General features: G+C 35.8%; 2 protein-coding genes across 2 annotated transcripts in view; one reads left to right on the top strand and one right to left on the bottom strand.

The window, feature by feature from the left end:
• LOC138701811 (thymidine kinase, cytosolic-like) overlaps nt 1–11,245 on the top strand; it is a 44,763-nt gene extending 33,518 nt beyond the window's left edge. The window contains exons 5-6 of the mRNA XM_069829081.1: nt 2,885–3,090; nt 11,172–11,245. Of these exons, the coding sequence (XP_069685182.1) occupies nt 2,885–2,962 (78 nt within the window). The 3' untranslated portion in view covers nt 2,963–3,090; nt 11,172–11,245. The remainder of the gene's footprint in view (nt 1–2,884; nt 3,091–11,171) is intronic.
• A 329-nt stretch (nt 11,246–11,574) lies between these two features.
• On the bottom strand, nt 11,575–22,492 carry Nup37 (nuclear pore complex protein Nup37). Its single transcript, XM_069829079.1, has 6 exons — nt 22,172–22,492; nt 20,644–20,844; nt 18,774–18,924; nt 17,977–18,196; nt 16,195–16,354; nt 11,575–11,912 (listed from the first exon to the last, which is right to left on the bottom strand). Exons 1-6 carry the CDS (start codon nt 22,313–22,315, stop codon nt 11,820–11,822), a joined length of 969 nt encoding a protein of 322 aa, XP_069685180.1. The 5' UTR covers nt 22,316–22,492; the 3' UTR covers nt 11,575–11,819.
• Between the last annotated feature and the right edge of the window lie 65 nt (nt 22,493–22,557).

Here is a 22,557-nt window from a genome sequence, read left to right as displayed (position 1 = left end):
TTGTCCTGATGCAAGCATCCACGTGTTATTCTTCCAGAGAGCTGGCCATTTCTTCCTCACTTTGAAGTCAAAACCTCGATGTAATCTGGTTAACTTTTTGATATTCATGCACGCATCCATTCAACCATGGCATTATCCTGGATGTCGAAGAAAGCAATTAGCACCACCTTGAGTTTCGACTTGTTCATATGTGTTTTTTAATTTTCGAAGAACTGGAAGTCTTCCAGTCCATTGATTGCTCCTTTGTTTTGAAAGATCCATCTTTCACCACATATGGAGTCTTCTTCCAGCAAGCCTGACTGCTGTCTTTGTTACATGATATCAGAGCAGTTGTCTTTTCGATTGTGCTTTTTTTCTTGGTTGAGGTTTTTTGGGGCAAATTTCGCGCAAACTTTTCTTATGTTTAGTTAGTTAATCATGCAAGATTTGTCGTACTGTCACTTTGTCAATTCGTACCTTGTCTGCAATCATTCTAAACAATTTCACTGATAGGCGTATTTTAAATGTGTTCAGTTTTTGAAGTGGAAGGTTGACCTGAATGTTCATCATCTTTCACTTCCTCCAGATCCTCACCAAACCTTTTGTGTCATACAAACACTCGTGAACGTGACATTATTATAACCATATAACTCTTTTTAATAATTTCATGCTCATTGTTGGGGATTTTTTCAATTTCACAAGAAATTTGAGATAACACACTGCCCAGTCTTTACATTAGGCATGATCCTGGCAAGTTGACAATATAATGTTCAATGTTCATTTCAAACCGACCTCAAAGATGATCTAAACAGAATACTGGTAGTAAAACAGAAACTATGCTGCCGCATTCTAGGACCTTCAAACTGAACAACTTTCACCCTCGACTTAGAAGAGAAGTCTTGTTTCTGAATACCCACATCTCGTACTTTGACATCTTGTGTTTGAGCATGTTGAATTGGTGTGTAGTAGTGGGTGGATAAATTGTTGAGAAACTGCAACATGGCAGCCCGGCTCTCACACTTAAACCTATTTAGTCCTGTGTGTTATTTAATCGCCCATATTAAGAAAGTAAGTGCTGAAACTGACTGCCTTGTTCCAAACGGTAATGTTTAAGCAGTAACGCATCACAATGTTTTCCCAGTGCTTTTTTTTCTCTCTTCCAGTTCTTCAAGACTGTGTGGATTATTTTTGTATGTTTTGTTTTTTAGAGTTCCTCAGAGATAAAAGTCACAAGAAGTTAGGTTGTAGGATTGAGGGAGTCCTACATTCCTACTGAGAATTCTATCCTCGAATACTTTATGAAGTTTGTCCAGAATCCTGTTGGAGAGGGAGCACGTTTTTGTCGTCTTTCTTAACTTCGTCTCTAAGGAACTGTCAAATATAATCAACATGCTGTGTTAAAAAGAGAGAGACATTGCATGTATTTTTCAATGGAAAGTGCAGCAAGTGATGTGTCATTTTCTGACCACTTTCTAAACAGATGTGACATGTTTGGAACAAGAAGGGAGACAACAGTATCTTCTTTCTTAATCTGAGTGAATAAATAATGTTTTAACTGCTTAAAATAAAATTGATAATACATAGTTGGATAAAAAGTTATGGCAACACTGCAGTCACGTGACAATGGTGCGTTCGAGAGCTGCCAGCTGTGTGGACATGAACAAGGACTGTTAGATGAGTTAGTGCAGCCAGCGGCGACAGTACTCTGTCAATCTACTGCAGTGTGTAGAATGTTGACTTTCATAGGGATAGTGTGAGTGCCCTAAGACCACGTTTATAAAACTAGAGCAACGTTCCTGGATCAAAATTGAAGTGACACGAGGTCGTAGTGCACAAGAATGTTTTCAGGGACTGCGTGAAGCATGTGCCGATGCAGCGTTGCCATATCGCACAGTGGCACGATGCAGCACCACCTTCGTCCAGCCGTCAGGAGAAAACGACGACACTTGTTGGTACAGAATCCCATCATTCTTCATGATAATGCAAGGAGTCACACCGCTGCTGCTATCAAGGACCTCTTGCGGCACTGGCAATGGGAGATTTTGGAACATCCACCGTACTCACCCGATATGAGTCTATGCAATTACGATCTTTTCACCAAAATGAAAGAACCACTGCGAGGTGCCCGGTACAATACCAGAGATGAACTTATCCGTGCTATAGGGCGGTCAGTACAGAACATCAACAAAGATGGACGTGCTGATGATGTACGATGCCTTCCAAACATTTGGTAAAAGGTAATAAATAAGGGGGGTGACTATATAGAAAGTACGTAAATGTTGTACCCCTGTGAATAAAGCCATTTCAGAAATATCGAACTGTTGCCATTACTTTTTATCCAGCCCTAGTATTTACATTGATAGATTTGATATATTGAATAACAATATTGTAGGGACAGATAGCAAGCTTTCTGTAAGCAGTCTGCAAGCAGCTCAGCTGAGAGCCTGGTCGCCACGTTGTGGTTTCAGCACAATCCATTCATCTGATACAAGTAATTACTGTGCCAGATTTGGATTTGATGATCTGAGAATATCACTACAAATAAGATAGAATCAGATTATAGTGCAAAAGAGACTAAATAACGCAATATTAATGAGTCTTGAAGATATGTAGTGTAATGTATGTAAAACATGAGGGGTATTGTCAGTTGTTTGCATTCTACAGAACGAAGCAGTTATGACAAATACAAGGTTATGACTGGTGACGGTATTATTAAACATTCACTATCAAGTTTTCATTAACTGACCTGTCATTCATACTCTATTTTTTGTATCACTGTATGAATTTAAAGGTGTAATTGTTTTGCATCTTTATGAGTATTTTCATTGTTTTTGTAAGTTATTTTGCAATCGAAACTGTTGATTAATATTTAGTCTGATAAACCAAATGCTGTTCTTTCTTTCAGGTACCCAATATACAAAGTGGGAAATCCTCAATTAAGAGTCTTTCTTCCAAACTTTTGGTTGAAGTTGGTCAGACCTGATCAAGAACAACCTGCAAATATTGTTCAGTTTATAGTATCAATGGAGATGACCAAACACGATATCAAGAATTACCTCGAGAAGATCTATAATATTCCAATTATGAATGTGAGGACTGTTATTAAAATGGGTAAGAAAAGTAAAATGAGTAAGATATTTCATTTCTCATTGTGAATGTGTAACATGAACTTATTGGTATGCGTATTTGATCATGAATTTCTATTATATCTCTCTAGATTGAGTGACTCTTTAAGCTGTTTCATAGTCTTTCAAAATGTTAAGGATACTGGATTTTTTTTTTTGTAAAAGCTTTTTTTCTAAATGTCGCAAATGTACTCATTCCTTCTTCTTCTTTCCCTTTTGCTCTTTCGGATGTTGGGTTTCCTCAGCCATTTGTGAATGTACTCATTTGTAGACTCTTTAATTCAGTTGCGTATACTGGTTTAAGGGCCTGGGCTACCACTGACCTTATTATTACACAAAATATATTTTAAAGTCCCTATAATAAAATTCCTTAACTATTTATATATGAATTCCAGACGTCTTGATTGGGACGAAAATACTTTGATGACTTCGTCATTGAAATTACAGTTGGGCTGCTTGCGAAGTTTCTGTAGAAATGACTTTTCAATGGACATCAGTGCCAAGCCGGATAAACGTTCTTATGTATGAGTTGATCTACAGTAGGATTTTATTCTCTTCAACGCAGAAAATGTTCTTTCTACTGATGCTGACGTAGCTGGTATTGTCACAATTAATGTTGCCAATTTAAGGACTTCAGGAATAACTTGGTTCAGCTGGTTTTCATATATGGCAGATAATATTTCATGGGTAGGTTTGTTCGAAAAATCAAAGACCTCTGCTGAATATATTACACTTAATTCATTTTTCAAACGTACTTGATCAAAGTGACTATTATAGGACTGAAATAATTTGTTTAGTGCCTCATTCGGGAAGTTTTCTCTATAAGCAGAACATTTTTAGAATCTAGAAGATATGTGAACTGAAGCTTTCCATAATCAGAAAATCTGTCAGTAATTTCCATGTGCATACGATCTAGTATGCTGTAGTACAGCTGCCTATATTTCAATTCATCATCTCCTTTTCTTCGCTTTAATGGTGGTTCCATTGTATTGGCTGAAGAATTTTCATTTTCCATATTACTCCATATGGACAGAAACCCACTACGTCTGAACTCGAATATAGTATTTTTTAACTTTGATACCTCTTGCAAGCAGTATGCTATGTCTAGACTTTTTGTCTGAAGAATATTGTAGAGCACATCTGTATGTGCGAACACTCTAGCATTGACTTCAAGAAGAAATATATTCTGAAACTGTGTGAAAAAAATACAAATATCCTTGAGCCTGCACAATTACATCATCAATCCAGTTTTCTTCAGAGTCATTACAAATGATATTTTCAAAGAAAGCAGTCAGTTGTTCTCTGTATTACTTTACTGTATTTACAAGCCGAGATGTAAAATTGCATCTAGTTGGTGCTACTTTTGGGAGTTTCTTTTTCATAAATTCTTGAGTTTTTCTGATCTTTTAGGAGATGATGAGAAAAATGCAGCTAAACCCGACAGTGTTTTGAAAAAAATGCGGCATTCTGGAATGGATGTAGTAGTTTGTTGCAAAACTAAATTGAGAACATGGCTGTAACAATGGACAAATAGTGCTTGAGGATACTTTCCTTGAACTTTTGTTTTTAAGCCATTAATATTTCCCGCCATAACTGAAGCACCATCGTATGTCTGTGCAATTAACTTATTGCCGACATTGTATTCTGCTGTAACACCTTCCACATGCTGAAACAAAGCAGCAGCAATTTTGTCCGAACTGACATTTGTGAATCCTATAAACCGTTCTTGAACATTGGCAGTACTATCGACGTATTGAAACAGTGGACAATTGACTCTGATTAGAGCAGTCACTTGTTTCATCAACAACAATGGCCGCAAAAGGTGCTTCTTCTATTTCAGATTTTATGTTCTTTATCATAACCCCACTTATAGCAAATATTAAGTCATTATGAATTGCGGGAGAAATACCACGAAATACTGTTGAACTCTCAAGATGATTGGCCAGTAAATGGTCAAATTCACTTAAGGAACTTAAATATTCAATATAATTTCCTCTATTGTCTGATTCCACACTCTCATTATGATCCCGAAAAGCCAATTTTGTTTTCCTAGAAAGCAGACTGCGTTAATAAGATGCAGTAAAATCTCCTGATTTTTTTTCCACAGGAGCATTGTGTTGGTTGATATGTAGAGCTTTTTGCTTATCTAGCTGTAAATCAATTCTTGTCTTCCCAAAGTTTGCAAAGTTCATGCTACTACAAATATGAGCTTTTGATTTGTCGTGTTTTAGGACTGCCGTTCGAAGGGAGTTGATATTAGAAAACCCTCTTTTGACCACACATTAGTTTCGCGGCTAAATAACAAACATGGCCAGCAAAATAGTTAAGACAGTTTAGAACTACCACACAACCAATTCCACTTACCATATGATGTTGAAGTGAAATGGCGTATGTACTCACGCTGTTTTTCTTTTACGTCCATGGACAAATTTAACTCAGGAGTTGGTCTTTCCATTTTCACAATTTCAACTTCCTTGTTGTATGTATGACGGTTAAAAGGCACTTTTAATAAACCTTCTATTACACATTTTTAACACAAACCTCTCCAGAAACTTGTTCTACCATATTTTTCACAATATCACTTAATTGGAAAATTAAAAACTTATTAATTCACAATTAATATAACTCTTAGACACTCGAACAAATCACAAATTTAAAATACTGCACTGCAAGAACACAATTACATTCATGAGCTAGCGTGCTAAGCATATTGTTGCTTCGCGCCTGCGAAGAAACTGATCACGAGAGCGGCAACTCACCCGGCCTTACACTGCACGATGGAAACAGAAGAGAGCGGGGGGATGGGCAGTTGTGCGACCGGACAGCGTGCGCGGTACAGTCACAGGCTACCTCACGTAGCAAGCGGTTTCTCCAGTGATGCCGCTTTGACAACTTGTTTCTTTTCGAGAGCAGAGAGCGCATATAAATCTAACAATTATTTTAATTTTAATTACTGTGGTAAAACTAATAATACAAAATTATTACATTATGTTATATTATAAACTTTTTCTTTTGTAATTTCCTTGGGCTACCGCCGGTAGCCCCGGTAGTCCGCAAAATACGCCCCTGCTTTAATTTCGAAGCCAGGAGTGACCATCCAGGACTGGTTTTTTGTATAAAAATTACGGTAGTTCCTTTTTACACAACCGAGATCTCATCTTTTGTATGTACATGTAAATGTCTGTAATAAACTGTTGCTGTACAACATTCTCTAGACTGGTTTGCTTTCGTGATATTGTTGACTACTTGGCAATTTTATTAATGTACTTTTTCCCCTTTGATACTGGACTGAAGGCTAGCAGTGCAGCTTCTAGTAGGATTATTGTGCTTTATTTCTACACCAGGAATTATTTTTGAAATCCGAATAGTCGCGCTTTTGTAGATATTGTATTGAGTTATGTTATATTGTCTGTTGATTCAGCCTGCACATCTTAAGGTTCCAATAGAATGTCTTTCCATCCTCCTCCCTAAAGGTACGGCCACATGTCGCTACTTTTGCTGCGCAACTTTTGTACTGCAGCTGCAAAAGTTGCGTGTCGTGTTCACACGTAAGCCAAAAGTAGCGCGCTGCACGCTACTTTTCGTGCTGCGCAACCTGAATGCTGCAAAAGTTGCAACTGGAGGTTGCGAGTCTGTTCACACACAAGGCGCTACTTTTGCAGCTGCAGTCATGCTGCAGGTTTCCATCTCTGTGTTGACTTCTCAATATACATTTTGTGGTTATGTTGCATTATTAAGAAACTCATGCGAAAGCTTACTATCTATTATTTGCTTTTCTGTCCTAACTAGTATTCAGAAATTGGCATTATTTTTACCATAAAGCTTTTAAAATCGCCTATATACTTAAATGATAACCGACAGCATATTCACGTAATCAATGTTGGCAATCCTCCTGTTTGAAACTAAGCTACGGAAAATTAAAAAAATGAATTATATTGTCAGCAATTATGCTCAGACTGTGTTGTGTATTTAATAACTGTTACAATAATTTATTTTCATCACACCTAACATTAAAATATATCCAAACAATAAAAATATCATTGGCACATTTGGGTGGCAACACTGGTTGCAACCACAGCAAAAGTTTCAACAAAACCGATATCAAAAATGCTGCGGCTGCAACCCTGAGAACCCTGTTCACACGTCGCTACTTCTAAGCTGCACGCAGCATGAAAAAGTAGCGGGCAGCAGGTTTGGCAGCCGCTACTTTTCGAGTTGCACCGTTGTTCACACATCGCAGTACGAGAGTTGCGCAGTTTTTTGTACTGCAGAGCTGCAAACGTAGCGACGTGTGACCGTACCTTAAAGCATACTATGCCTTCTCTGACTGATGTCGTCTGTGCGACAGTCAGAACATTACATCACGTCTCATTATTTTGAGTGAATCCTATTGAAATGGAGAATGTCGGTAGAATGATGAAGCGAAATGGGAGGATTCTGCCTTCCCAAAAAAAAAAAAAAAAAACTCTCAGGAGCCTTGGTTCTATCACCATAAATATGCCTAGGATTAGAACCTGGATCCACAGTCATTGTAAGTCAGCACTCTGCCAACCTGCCAAGACAGCATTAAGTAATGTATTTAGAAACTTACAACAATGAGAGTATAACAATTTTGTTAAATTTGAATACCGATTCTTGTAAATCAAAAAAATATCAGAAATAACTGCAATATATGAATAGCTATTCTATGTGAATATGAATACATTCATTTACAGCTAGTTAAACCATAGGCTATAATTTATAAATTAAATCAGACATTTCAATTTTTGGGATTGTAGAAAAATTGCCTTCTGTATAGAATGTAGGAAACGGAAATTTATTTATTGAAGTATGCTGTAAATTATTTATATAATTATATTAGTTCAAGAAAATGAACTAAAAACACGAACATTAACATTCATTTGTTTAGTGTTCTGCCCAAGGTCAAGTCTTTCACTGCAAACCCAGCTTTCTCCAACCTTTCCATTAACATTAAAGAATTGAATTTTGGAAATGCTAGAACAGGAGTTCTCAACTTTTTGAAGATTGTGAGCACCGCCCACATGTGATACTAAGTGAGAGAGCACCATGAAATCGAATAGGTTGAATAGGACTATATGAATACAAAAATAAAATAAGTAAATAATTAAATAAACAAATGAAATATTAAAACACTCGTCATGGTAATAATATTCTTGAATTTGAATATCACCCGGAATTTTAGTGATGTCCAAGGAGAAACAGTCCTACAGATTTGAATCAGTTAATCATGATCGTGCTTTGTTCTTGAGGTATTTCATAACTGAGAAAGTTTTTTCGCATAGAGTTGTTGTCTAATATAGCCAGACATTTGAAAGAAACACTCAGTATTATTTGAAGTCATTTTGTATTTTCTGCCCCTCCCCCGCCCCCTCCCAAAGGCTATGAATTTCTCCTTTTAAAACAAATATTTCACTCAAGGATGACTGGAGATCTATCAATTGAAGTTCCTCACAAGCAGTCATATTGTTCTCTTTAATAATCTTGATTTTTCTGATGAAGTTCATATTGAATTGAAAGGGGTTATACACCATAAAACACGGGAAGGCCTATTACTTACTGGCTTTTAAGGAATCCGGTGGTTCACTGCCGCCCTCACATAAGCCCGCCATTGGTCCCTATCCTGAGCAAGATTAATCCAGTCTCTATCATCATATCCCACCTTCCTCAAATCCATTTTAATATTATCTTCCCATCTACGTCTCGGCCTCCCCAAATGTCTTTTTCCCTCTGGTCTCCCAACTAACACACTATATGCATTTCTGGATTCGCCCATACATGCTGCATGCCCTGCCCATCTCAAATATCTGGATTTAATGTTCCTAATTATGTCAGGTGAAGAATACAGTGCGTTGTGTAACTTTCTCCTTTAACTTTATCCCTCTTAGCCCCAAATATTTACTAAGAACCTTATTCTCAAACACCCTTAATCTCTGTTCCTCTCTCAAAGTGGGAGTCAAAGTTTCATAACCATACAGAGCAACTGGTAATATAACAGTTTTATAAATTCAAATTTTCAGATTTTTTGACAGCAGACTAGATGACAAAAACTTCTCAACCGAATAATAACAGGCATTTCCCATATTTATTCTGTGTTTTATTTCCTCCCGAGTTTCATTTATATTTGTTACTGTTACTCCAAGATATTTGAATTTTTCCACCTCTTTAAAGGATAAATCTCCAATTTTTATATTTTCATTTCGTACAATATTCTGGTCATGAGACATAATCATATACTTTGTCTTTTCGGGATTTACTTCCAAACCAGTCCGCTTTCCTTGCTTCAAGTAAAATTTTCCATGTTTTCCCTAATTGTTTGTGGATTTCTCCTAACATATTCACGTCATCCGCATAGACAAGAAGCTGATGTAACCCATCCAATTCCAAACTCTCTCTGTTATCCTGAACTTTCCTAATGGCATATTCTAGAGCAAAGTTAAAAAGCAAAGGTGATAGTGCATCTCCTTGCTTTAGCTCGCAGTGAATTGGAAAAGCATCAGATAGAAACTGGCCTATATGAACTCTGCTGTAAGTTTCAGTGAGACACATTTTTATGAAATACGGGAAGGCCTATTAGGTCGCTAAAATAGTACAACAAATGGATAGGAACACTATTTGTTCCGGTTGTACAACAAAGCTTGAATTGTAAAAGGACTTCAGGAATGTTCATGCTCACGAACACATTTTTACGGTCATGATGAGAGCACAAAATGTCATTAAAAGAGCACCAGGTTAAGAATGTCTGTGCTAGAACATAAATGAAAAAGTGTCATCTCCATGGTACTTCCTCAGTTTCTTATTGCGATGCTACAAGAATTAGGTTCCGAAAGTTTTGCAGAAATGCACGTTTTTGGCATCTCTCATACTATCGGAAAAATAATTTTGGGCATGCCAACTATCTGTGCACAGGAATTTCTCCTAAACTATTGGTCAGATTTTGTTCACATTCAATATCTGATCCAGTTTATCTGTGAATAACGCAAATAAATAATATGGTTTTTAGTGAACAAATCTTTAGATTATTTGAAATCAAAAACTCATATGATGCTCAACTTCAAAGATTGTCACACAATTTTCTTCGTGATTTTTTTGTACTGCAGCAAATAAATTGACAAATGAGACAGATTAGAGCTTAAAGGTTTATAATTAAAATGAATGTGGCTAAATATACCTTGAATATATTTCAAAATTCATATCACTTTAAAATACCGATTTTCGTAATTAGGAATGTATTACAAATTATTATAATAGACATAGAGCTATTTTATGTAAATCTGTGAAAAATTAATTACCTATTTGCATTTTCTTTATATACCGCACAGTTTGTATATTAAGTCAAATGTCTTAATTTTGGAATTATACAGAATTCTCTTTGTAGATAATTCAATAAACTAAAATTAGGTGCATATGAATGATTTCATTTAGGTATGTCTTTTGAATAATGATTGAAGAAAGTAAACTGCAAATGGTAATAAAGGAATTGTTGCAAAACTCGTAAAATGTATGACAGTGATTCTCAATTATTTTTCTTCAAGGACCACATGCAGTTTTTTCGTATTAAGAGCAATATTACAAGATAATTATATTTTTATTTAAGGTTAATTAAAATGCAGCAGGCTGTAATCCATTGACTTGCCTACAGATGGCATTATTTTGAGGCGGGACATTAATCTTGAACTCCATTGGAACTTAATGTTGTGTAGCTGAATCAGTAGATTGCACCAAACAGTGAATCATGATACTTACAGGAATCATTCCTACTCAAGGAGTGGTAAGCACAATAAGCCTCAGGCTTCAATGCAAGCCTTTGAGCAACATGAGAGGGGGTGGGGGTGTTGAATTATCTGAATGACTGGGCTGTCTATTGGGAATCACCAATAAATGGGAAATTATGCACCACCTTCACGACCCTTTTTTTGTCACTGAATTATGTGCAATACTTTAATCTATAGAGAAGAGTTACAGTCATATGATTTACAAATTTGAATAAACGTATATCTTATGATTTTTTTATGAACGACCTCGTAATAATGCATTTCTTGTACTTAGGAAACACCAAACAAGATCAGGTAAAGGGATATGTAACAAAAGAAGACGACATAAAAGTTGCATATGTAACAATGGTGAGTAAACCCTTGACATTACATTTCTTTATGGAAATTATACTGTATGCATATAATATAGAATTTCACCAAGTTTCATAAAATTATATTAGTTATAATTGCTGTCATTGTACTTTACACTTTTTTTTTTCTTTTATAACTTTACGAAATTTGTGTTACAGCCCAAAGGACAAGAGTTTCAATTTCCAGACCTGTTTAAAAAAGAAGAGGAAAAATTAGAAGATGATAACAAATCCTTAGAAGAAACAAAGAAGACCTATAAAAAATTTCTAGAGAAAAGTAATGAAAGGCCTGGCGTACCAGGATGGTATTCATTTTAATTTATGCATATAGTCTTTCTACAGAAATTACGAAGTCAGAAATGTAAAGTTAGGGAGGGACTGACAGGGAGAAATGTGGGATAAATATTTGTTACACATATTCATATCTGAAACTGTTTTAATTATATTATAGAAATGTTTGTACAAATAAAAGGAATGTCACAGAAAATGTGTCAATCACATAAATACTTCTGAGTCTTTGTTCCTTGCACTGTGAGTCAAAGCACATTTCATCACTTTTATCAATCTTGTCATTACTTGGTAGCAACTTTCCAAAGACAAAGTTTACGATCATTGCCAACGCAGACATAGGGCAAACGGAAGTGCCAAGTCAAGCCACCAATCAGCTGAAAAAAGAAAAAGCACCAGCTAATGAAAACTTACACTGTATAGGATGCATGGAACGAATATACTTTTAAGTTTTCAAGGATGTAGATTCTTATGTATATAATATGTTTAATGCAAGTATGATTTCCTTATGTATTACAAGTATTTTATATATAAGGTTATTCAAAAGTAAGTTTTCATTTTCAAACAGCTGTATCTTCTGTAGTCATTATACCTGTAAGCATATTAGGCCAATGTTAGAGGCAACAACTCTGGAAACACTTGTGAAACAGATTGCACTTTTGTTCGCATGGAGAAGCAGAGGTTCATTGACTTGAGAGAAAACTGTGATACTCTCATCAAGTAAGTCATAAGAGAGATTTTCTGGTTTCTGAAATTTCACTCTCATACAAGCATATCTTGCGGCCGGGTAGCTCAGTTGGTAGAGCAGCTGCTACGGACTGGAAGGTCTGGGGTTCGATCCCAGGTGGCGACAGGATTTTTTCTCGTTGCCAAACTTTCAGAACGGCCCCGAGGTTCACTCAGCCTCCTATAAAATTGAGTACTGGGTCTTTCCCGGGGGTAAAAGGCGGCCAGAGCGTGGTGCCGACAGCATCACCTCATTCTAGTGCCGAGGTCATGGAAAGCATGGGGCTATACCTCCATGCCTCCCAAGTGCCTTCATGGCATGTTATGGGGATACCTTTACCTTTTACAAGCATATCTTTACGGATTTTATGACAAATTTAGCAGTAGGGGTCTTTATACTGAAATAGTCGTACTTCCAGCCTTAAATATGAGTGTAGCAGAGTTGAAATTCAATATAAGAGAAAAATAACCAGTGAAATTTCCCTGGAGTACTCTCATTAAAAAAGCAGGGTTCTGTTACATACCATATATTTGACTCTGCAAACCTCTGACCTGATCGCATGATACTCGAGCAGCAAGAATGAATATATTATCTTAATGATATGTTTGATGCAACAAAGTTATAAAATGGTTAGTGATGGTAAAGTGTAAAACATAGTCGATAGAATAGTCTGTTCACAATGTCTTTAGAGTGAGCCAAAACAAATTCTGAATAACTATTTTCCTACTGGTTAAGAGCAATAGAGTACAGTACATAATATAGGATTTGTTGTAAAGATGTGAAGAATTGTTCTTTTCTCCATCAACACTATCATATTCTGGGAAGAAGAAGTTTTAGGAAACTGCATAATGTCAAGTATCATGATATTGAGAAGGAATGGAATGACCTGTGTACCAATCACGATTTGAGTAAAACTAGGGGTTTCAGTATGACCCCACAATCGATTATTACAATTTATACAATTTGACAGTAACAGAGTTGATAGTTGTAGCACGGGGAACCATTTCAAAAATTTTTCGCTATTAAGAGGTCTGTTTCAATTTTGAGAAATCATCTATATGTGTTTAACAATAATTAATATGTTTTATTGAAGATTGTGATATGTATAATTTAAAAATTGTAAACCTCATATTTTAGCTTGTAAACAAACATTTTAAATTCACTAAATTTAATTGTTTTATAACACTTTGTCCTTGTGGCAACCACTTTAATAAGAGAAGCTTATAGCAACAAACTATTTTATATAAGTTATGTTTGAAACAGGAAATTGTTATATTATATATTTTATTTTAACATAACGCACTCCCAGTAAAACAGTGTCGTAACTTGAAAATTTTAATTTGTAAAGATATGGTATTTCCTAGTAAAATACTACTGTAAAAATATTTTAATAGTTACCAAAACCTGGAATGATGTACTATTCTATTATTAGAATTTCATACCTCCAACTAGTAAAACAGCATTGGAAATAATTTACGGAAGTAATATGCAATTTGTCCCGGGCCGTGGCATCGTGGTGTAAGGCATCCTGCCTAGGACTAGCGTTACGGAATGCGCGCTGGTTCAAGTCCTCATGGGGAAAGAAATTTTCTCATGAAATTTCGGCCACTGTACGGGACCGGTGCTCATCCAGCATCGTGATGCACTTGGGGAGCTACGATAGGTAGCGAAATCCGGTTGCGAATGCCAGCTATAACGGCTGGGGGGATCGTCATGCTAAACACACGATACCTCCATTCTGGTTGGATGATCGTCCACCTCTGCTTCGGCATGTGGGCGTGAGGCCAGCAGCCGGCTGGTCGGTCTAGGCCCTTCACGGGCTGTAGCGCCACGGATTATAATAATATGCGATTTTCAAGTATTTTACTGGATGTGCGATAAGATGTCTATCTTAAGATTTAGAAAATATAACTGATTTCCTCTAATTCGAAGGATATTTAAGTCCAAAAAGAAATTAAATACAAAATGCCTAATAATGTGTATTGTCTTTGCAAAATTCTCTCTTACTATTTTCATAAGTCCTCTATTTACGTTTAACTTTGTGATCAATTCATTCCAGTGCAGTATCATCTCAGAAATTGCACTTGAAGCCTGCTGCTGGGCTGTGTTTACAACCACTCTAAAAGATATTGTGAAAGGACTATAGTTCAGAAGGCATCGAAAAAATATCGAAGCTTCCAGAATTTGAAGTACCAGTACTACTATTGATAAAGTTACAATGTTTAAGTTTATTGTTAATTTTGATCAATAAATTGAAATAGTCTTACTATAGTCTCAATAGGTAGGCATATTTGACAAATAGATCCAAACTTCAAAATATGGTTCCATCTGTCAAATATAACAGTTTTTCCTGCCTCATTTTATACTTATTTCTTACGGGTTGGGGACAACTCGCCACAGAAAATAGGCCACAGAGGCAACTCGCCACATAATTGAAATTCGTAATAAAGACAATTCGACACACATTAAAAGTCAAGGCAATACTCAAATTCGCAACAATTTATAAATATATTTCTATGATAATACAAGACAAATCCAGAAGCTGTAAACTAATTCGGAACTATGACTGAAGAAATTCGCTTCACAAAATCAGAAAGAGGCTCTGACAAATTAATATAGCTTGGCTACATGTACACGAGACTTAGAGAAAATAAGAATGGAGTTGTTTGGTACTGTGACATGCGTGGCGGGTGTAATGCAACAATCACGTTATCAGAAGGTGGAAGCAGTGTCGTCAAAGAACCGTCTGAACACAAGAATCATTCTGCAGACTGGGGAAGGATTAAGGCAAAGGAATGTGTTGAGAACATGAAGGCAAAGGCAGGGACTTCCCGAGAACCAACATCTGTCGTTATTCAAAATGAATTACAGCGTATTGCAAGCGAAGCCAATGTGAATCTACCGAAGAAACCATCTATTAAAAAAACTGTGCACCGTGCCAGGAAGCTGCACCTACTACCTGAATCCAGGAATATTGACGAACTGAACGTTATAGCCGACAGATACATAGAGAGATTGGAAGGTGATCATTCTCCTACCAAAAAGAAGCGGAAGTACATCGACATGGACAGACGAATATCACGTATAGTTGAATACCCGCAGTACAAGGAGAAGGGACCATCATCCAGTACTTGAGAGCTGTAGACCACAACCTAGAAGGACATTTTTGAAGCCAAATTTACATGTACATAGCAATTCACATACTTAGTGGAATTTACAATTATTTATCTCTGTATCCATTTGCACAATATAGAGCTTCTGGAAGTCCTAGATTTATCTTTGTATCTCAGTGTGGCAAATTGTCTATTTGTGGCGAATGTCCCTGTTACCAATGTTCTGTGGCCAATTGTCCCAGTTCCCAAATTTCTGTGGCCAATTGTCCGGAACCGATTTCTTACTACAAAAGAAACTGATTAATTTGATCATCAGTAAATTAGGGCAACCCCAGAAGAACAGGAACAAATCTATAATATAATGTTCATTTGCTTTGCTTATTTGGAACAGTGGATATAAGCAAGTGAGAATTTTTGTGGGTGGCATGCAGTTTCGGATATGCTACACGTCGAAAACTACAAAATTCGTCCACAGTACACTCAGTGCATTTCTTCAGAACAGCTATTAAGGAATGCATGCTTATTTGATGGATGTACTGTGTGTATATTACAGTGCATTGAGATTTGCTTTTATCAAATTTTTATTATACTTGTACTAAAAATAATTTCAATAAATTATGTATGTGTATAACTGGTCAATAGGCTGAGTTGTGTTTTAAAATCATTGGAAAAGATTCACATAACTTAATTGAACCAACCACTTACCTGGTCCAAAGCATACTAGGCCTGATACGAAATCAGATTGATTTTGCTGTGTACACTTTTTTTTCAATGGGTTATGAAACTAAGTTTGAACTAATTTTACATTATTAATAATACCTGGAGTGATGCTGTTAGAACAGGATGTTTGGTTTTGATGTGTGTTATTTTTAGCTGTAGATCAGGCTGGCCAACTGTGGCTATATGTTGATCACTTAACTGAGAAAACCGCAAAAGTTGCCCACCTTCAACATGTACAGGTCTCATCTCAACTGGCCGACTGAAATTTTAAATAGATTACTTTTCACATGTTACATTGATGCTATATCCACCACTAGCAACACAAATAATAAAAGACAAATTAAATAGGCTTATAAAGATAATAAATTTCAATTTTCATTATTTGTATTACTGAGACTTTTCTGAGTGTATATTACCTCAGTGAAAGTAGGACATTTTCTAATTATTAATTGAACTGAATTTTTAGTTATTTGGTAACTCAGAATAGGCTATTCAAATATTGTAAAAATTTCATTTTTTTTTTTTAAATTATGTGCTATAATGTAAATGACATGCTAGTTTCATTTGTTTGCTCTTTACTTTCACAAAGGAGCCAAATTTTGTGTTTTTTAATTGATTATTTTATGATGCTTTATCAACTGCTATAGTTATCGAGCATCTGAGTGAGAGTCCAGGGTCTAGAGCCAGAAGTTACCCAGCATTTGCTCTTACTGTGTTGAGGGAAAATCCCGAAAAAACCTCAACCAGTTAACTTGTCCCAACCAGGATTTGAACCCAGGCCCATTCATTTCATGGTCAGGTATGCTAACCATTACTCCACAGCGGTGGACAATTTTGTGTTTAAACTTTTTCAGACATTAAATATATAATAATAATAAAATGGAAAATTTCAATACAAAACATAAATATAAGAAATAAATGTTTTACATTATTGAATAGATATTAGAGGTATTAATATTAATACTGCAGGTTGTTTTTAACACTTATTAAAATGAAACTGTCCTTGTAAAGTCTAAGGACCGAATTCATAGTCAACACTTATCGTAAGGAAACACTTAAGCAGTTGCTTATAATAATTTCCAATTCATAAATCCCACTGAAATCAACACTTATTCAAATAAGGTAGCTTGTCCCGGAGTTTGCATTAAACTCAACTGCAATTTTGTTTCATGTCAATTTCTTCTTTTGGAGAGAACAATTATCAATTTTTTTTTACTTTCGACGATATCTCCATATTTCATAACTAGTTATCTTAGCTCACTTCTTTATTTTCTGTAAAATGCTTTCTGGACATCTTGTATAATTTTTAGCTCTATAATATTTACTTCTGTATTTGTGTATGACAATAATGCTGATTTAACAATTTGAAGGCGCTAGAAAACAATTGAATGTAGGAAAGCGCTCACATCTAGCCATGTTGCCATATTTCTTTCGATGTCAAGGGAATGCTCAGTGCATATGAATGAGTAGCATCTCTGCAATACGATCTGAAATAAGTGCTAAGGAAACGCTCATTACTTAAGTGTTTCCTCATTTTATAAGTGACGATTATGAATTCGACCCTAAGTACTTTAATCCAGCATGACGTGATTAAAATTTCAATTTCTGCATATTATATCTGTTCTTTATCAAGTAATTTGTTTCTGTAAAGCATCTCTTTCATGTTTAGACAATTTTTTTTGTGTATTTTTAACAAGAAGTATTGAAATTAAACCTCTTGAATAGTTTTTCTGAATTTTACTCATAATATTAAATAATAGTAAATTACCGGTACAGCCTTATAAACACACATTTGAGTCACACCAAAAATTGTACACAATAGGCAGTGTGATACAAAATATTTAGTTTTGGAGTTGGATGAAAGTACAAGTCTAATATCACCTTGGTTTAGAGACATCCCAAACTAATAATTCTCCAGCTGCTACAGCAGCAACTCTCAGACTGTTGCTAGCAGACCAGTCAGCCGCCATGAGTGGAACATTACCACTATCAAATGACAAGATAGCTTGTTGGCTCAGAGTATTATAAAGGTGAAGGAGGCCATTTTTTTCAGCAACCAAGAGCTTTCCATTTTCTTCCCGATGACAGCAAACAGACATGCCTACAATAAAATTAATGTTTATAAATTATATTTTTATTGTTGTATATAATGATGCTGAATCAATTATAAGGATTAAGTAAAAAAAAAAAAAAAAAAAGATGAACGATGAAAGAGTATAAATAATATATAAAAAAGATTAAGTTTTTCACAAATTTTCACATGAAGCACAATAAAAATTGTCCTATAAGTTATCAAAGTATGTAATACAATTTATTCTATATGTGCAATTAAAACATCCAAAACTTAAATTACATTTGTTGAAAAATAACTTTTTTTCATTACACTACATGACTTTATAGCTTCTCAACAGAGAGAAGCACACTCAACTAGTTCCAATACTTATTCATCCAAATTATCTTAGGATTTACATAAATAAATATATTTAATAATACTGGAATAATATTATCCCTGATCAGGTGATCACATATAACAGATGATCAGTCTTATGGGCTTTGAAGGCAACAAAGGGGTATTATTTAGAAAAAAAGTCTTGCACAATGGAATTGACAAACTATAGCTGTATATGATCAACTTGTAGTGCAATATGTAGGAGTTCATATCAAAATATTTGAAGTACCTGGAGAAGTGAGGAAAAATGTTGCGATGCAACTGTTATCGCCCTTAATTGCCCAGATCTTGCATGTATGATCATCACTTACAGTAGCCAAAAATTCCCCCTCTGGTTCATATGTAATAGCATTCACATAGTTTGTGTGACCACAAAGAACCTGTAACATAATGGTATAATTTTTCCTTCTCCACAAACAAGCTATTCACATATTACTATTACACTAGAATAATTAGGCTACTGCATTAGAGTTTATTTTTATTGTTTATATCAGTGATTAACGAGTTCAGGACTATCAGCCTGATATCACATTCAGCGAAGATTCTTCTGCAAATACTGAATCGACATTTATATTCTAAGATGGAAAAAAAGCAGTTTGGCTTCAGGAAGGAAAAGGTACGAGAGATGCAATTGGACTAAATCGGCGAAAGATACCTTGACAAGAATAAAGAAGTGTATATAGTATTTGTGGACTTAGATGAGGCACTTGACAACGTGCATTGGAATAAACTGATGGGGATCCCAAAGAAAATTGGAGTGGATTGGAAAGAGAGGAGGCTGTTCAGTAACCTTTATATGAAACGAATCAAAGTCAGGATAGGAGAAGAAATGTTTGAAGAAAGCGAAATAGGGAGAGGAGTATGTCAAGGATGCCCATTACACCTGCCCTGTTCAACATCTCCTTGGAAGATTTAGTGAATAATGTTTTCAGAACATGGGAGGAGTGGTAGTAGGAGGAACAAGAATAAAGAGCATAAGATTTGCTGATGATACGGCATTGTTAGCAGAAGAGGAAATGATACTAAAGGATATGCTACTGAAGCTAAATGACAATTGTGAGCAGTATGAAATGAAGATAAATGCCAACAAGACGAAGATTATGGTCATAGGAAGAAAAGTAAAGAAGGTAAGCTTGCTAATCTACATGAGGCAGTAGAGCAAGTGGACAGCTTCATATACTTGGAATATACTATAGGCAGTAACATGAGCTACTGCCGAGAAGTCAAAAGGAAAATAGCAATGGCAAAGGAAGCTTTTAATAGAAAAAGGAGTGTCTTCTGCGGATCTCTAGAAAAATAACTAAGGAAGAGACTGGTGAAGTACTTTATGTGGAGTGTCATTGTATGGGGCAGAAATATGGACGTTACGACGAAGTCAAGATAAACAACTAGAAGCATTTTGAAATGTGGATATGGAGAAGAATGGAGTATGTGAAATGGACTGACGATAAGAAACGAAGATGTGTTGGAAAGAGTGGTTGTAGAATAATGCTGAAACTGATCAGAAAGAGGAAAAGAAATTGGCTGGGTCAGTGGTTGAGAAGAAACTGTCTTCTGAAGGATGCACTGGAAGGAATGATGTACGGGAGAAGAGTTCAAGGCAGAAGAAGGTATCAGATGATAGACGACATTAAGGTATATGGATCATATGTGGAGACTAAGAGGAAGGCAGAAAATAGGGAAGACTGGAGAATGTTGGGTTTGCAGTGAAAGATCTGCCCTTGGCCAGAACACTATGAATGAATGAATGAATGAACATCAGTGATAACAAAGTGGTGCTTTGTGAACCATAGCATGTAATGTACGAGGTGGAACTCTTTGTAAGAGTTTAGCTCGAGGACACTTATAAGAAGTTTCAATTTTTATTTCAATAATGGAATAATTTTCTTCTTTCCCCGACTTCGAAGTTCCAGAAACATTTAACATATAGCCTACTAGATAAAATTAATATGCAATGATATATTATTAAATTGTATAATGCAAGTACATTACATAATACTATTATTTTTCTGATAATCAATTTCCATACTTTCCATAAAAATGGGATTTATTTAAATCTGTCTTGAAGAAAACGAATAATAAAAGGACATTGATATTACCTGCAATGTATGAGTGGCTACCAAGTCACTGGTGAAAACTCGAAGTTTATAATCAGCACCCGCACTAGCAAATGCTACTCGTTTTGGCAATACACTTAAAGAAGTTTCAGGACTCCATGCCAGAGCGTGTACACGAGTCTCATGATGGAACTCTCTTAGCAATTGAAATTCTAGCTCTTCTTCTAAATCATCTTCTTCTTCCTGATACATATAAAACTATTAAATAGATTATTTGTGCAATAGCATATAAAAAAATTGGCAGACAACCTATCTATTAATGGCGGCCGGGTAGCTTAGTTGGTAGAGCAGCTGGCTACAGACTGGAAGGTCCGGGGTTCGATCCCAGGTGGTGACAGGATTTTTTTTCTCGTTGCCAAACTTTCAGAACGGCCCCGAGGTTCACTCAGCCTCCTATAAAATTGAGTACCGGGTCTTTCCTGGGGGTAGAAGGCGGTCAGAGCATGGTGCAGACCACACCATCTCATTCTAGTGCTGAGGTCATGGAAAGCATGGGGCTCTACCTCCATGCCCCCCCCCCCAAGTGTCTTCATGGCATGTTACGGGGATACCTTTACCTTTTTACCTATCTATTAATAAATGTTACTGAACTCTAGGGCTGCATCCTGAAGTAAGATCAATTTGTGTAGTTTCATAGTTGAAGTTTAATAGTTAATATTCCAACTTAAGTACATATAATCACCCTGTTACTAGTAAAACCGATTAAGACCACTTTTTGTGTAAAATAAGTACAGTCCTCGACTTATCTTTTTTACAGTACATATGACTAGACTAGAAGCCAAGTACCGGTACTTAAATACATTTGTACTTTAACATTGTAACGCAACTGTAAAGAAAATAAAACTAATTTTCAAATAGCCTACAAGATGTTAGCTAGTTGATAATATTCTGCGTTAGAAAATGAAACATCATCGAAGAGGCATCCTTTTATATCACTATGAACACCAATATCAGTGATAAGGCTAGGTAGGATTTGATGAGAGATTAATGAAAAACAGTTCTAGGCTACTGTCAGTTATGGCTGAGCAGATAGAGCTAGATCATCAAACTTTACGTAAACTTAATTGATAGTAGGATTACTTGTCACTAATCTCATCAAATCCTAACCTTATCACTGACAATAGGATTGTTATTAATCTCATAAAATCCTACCCAACTTATCACAGACAATAGAGCTATCTCCTTAACGAACCTTGTCACTGATAGTAAGGCTACTTGTCACTAAGGATGAGAAAGAAAGTGGAGTAGAGAAGGAAACATTTTTTCCTGATAACAGCACAAGTGGATGTCGCCCATTTATCCATTTGTTCGGAGATATATTAGTAACAAGAGCTTCACACAAATGACAGACCCATTAATGTAATTGTTTATACTAACAGTCTCTTCGATGATGTTTATATTTAAAGTTGTGGTATTCCATACATTTTCATAATTGCCAACCATAACCTACAAATATTTATTATACCGATAAAAACATTTGTCCTCAATAAACTACATCCAGATACAATACCTGAAATTTTACATTTCCAACTGCAATCTTATTTGCTAGGGCAATGCAAATTATATTCTGTGACCACTCATATGGTGAAAATTCCACTTGGTATATTTGATCTGTGAAATAAATAGTATGTGTTGAAGTTACCAGAGGATCCATTCTGGCTATGTTACGCTTTAACTATACTAGTAACTCGTACTATTGGGGCAATATACGAGAATGGGTATAAATAATATACTATTTAGCGCTTTAAAATCAAGAGTCTTACAACCACTTCGAATATTTAGCTTCCCTCTTTGAATTTAGAGCGCTTAGTTGAGTGGAAACAAACGCCCTCTTGAGTTGCGCGGCTCAGCATGGATAACGCGATATCTACCATCTCTGAATTGAACCAAGTCCGA

Source organism: Periplaneta americana, chromosome 6 (genome assembly GCF_040183065.1).
Source record: "Periplaneta americana isolate PAMFEO1 chromosome 6, P.americana_PAMFEO1_priV1, whole genome shotgun sequence".
NCBI classification, from domain to species: Eukaryota; Metazoa; Arthropoda; class Insecta; order Blattodea; family Blattidae; genus Periplaneta; species Periplaneta americana.
The sequence above is the reverse complement of the archived record's forward strand: the minus strand, read 5'-3'. Positions and strand labels throughout refer to the sequence as shown.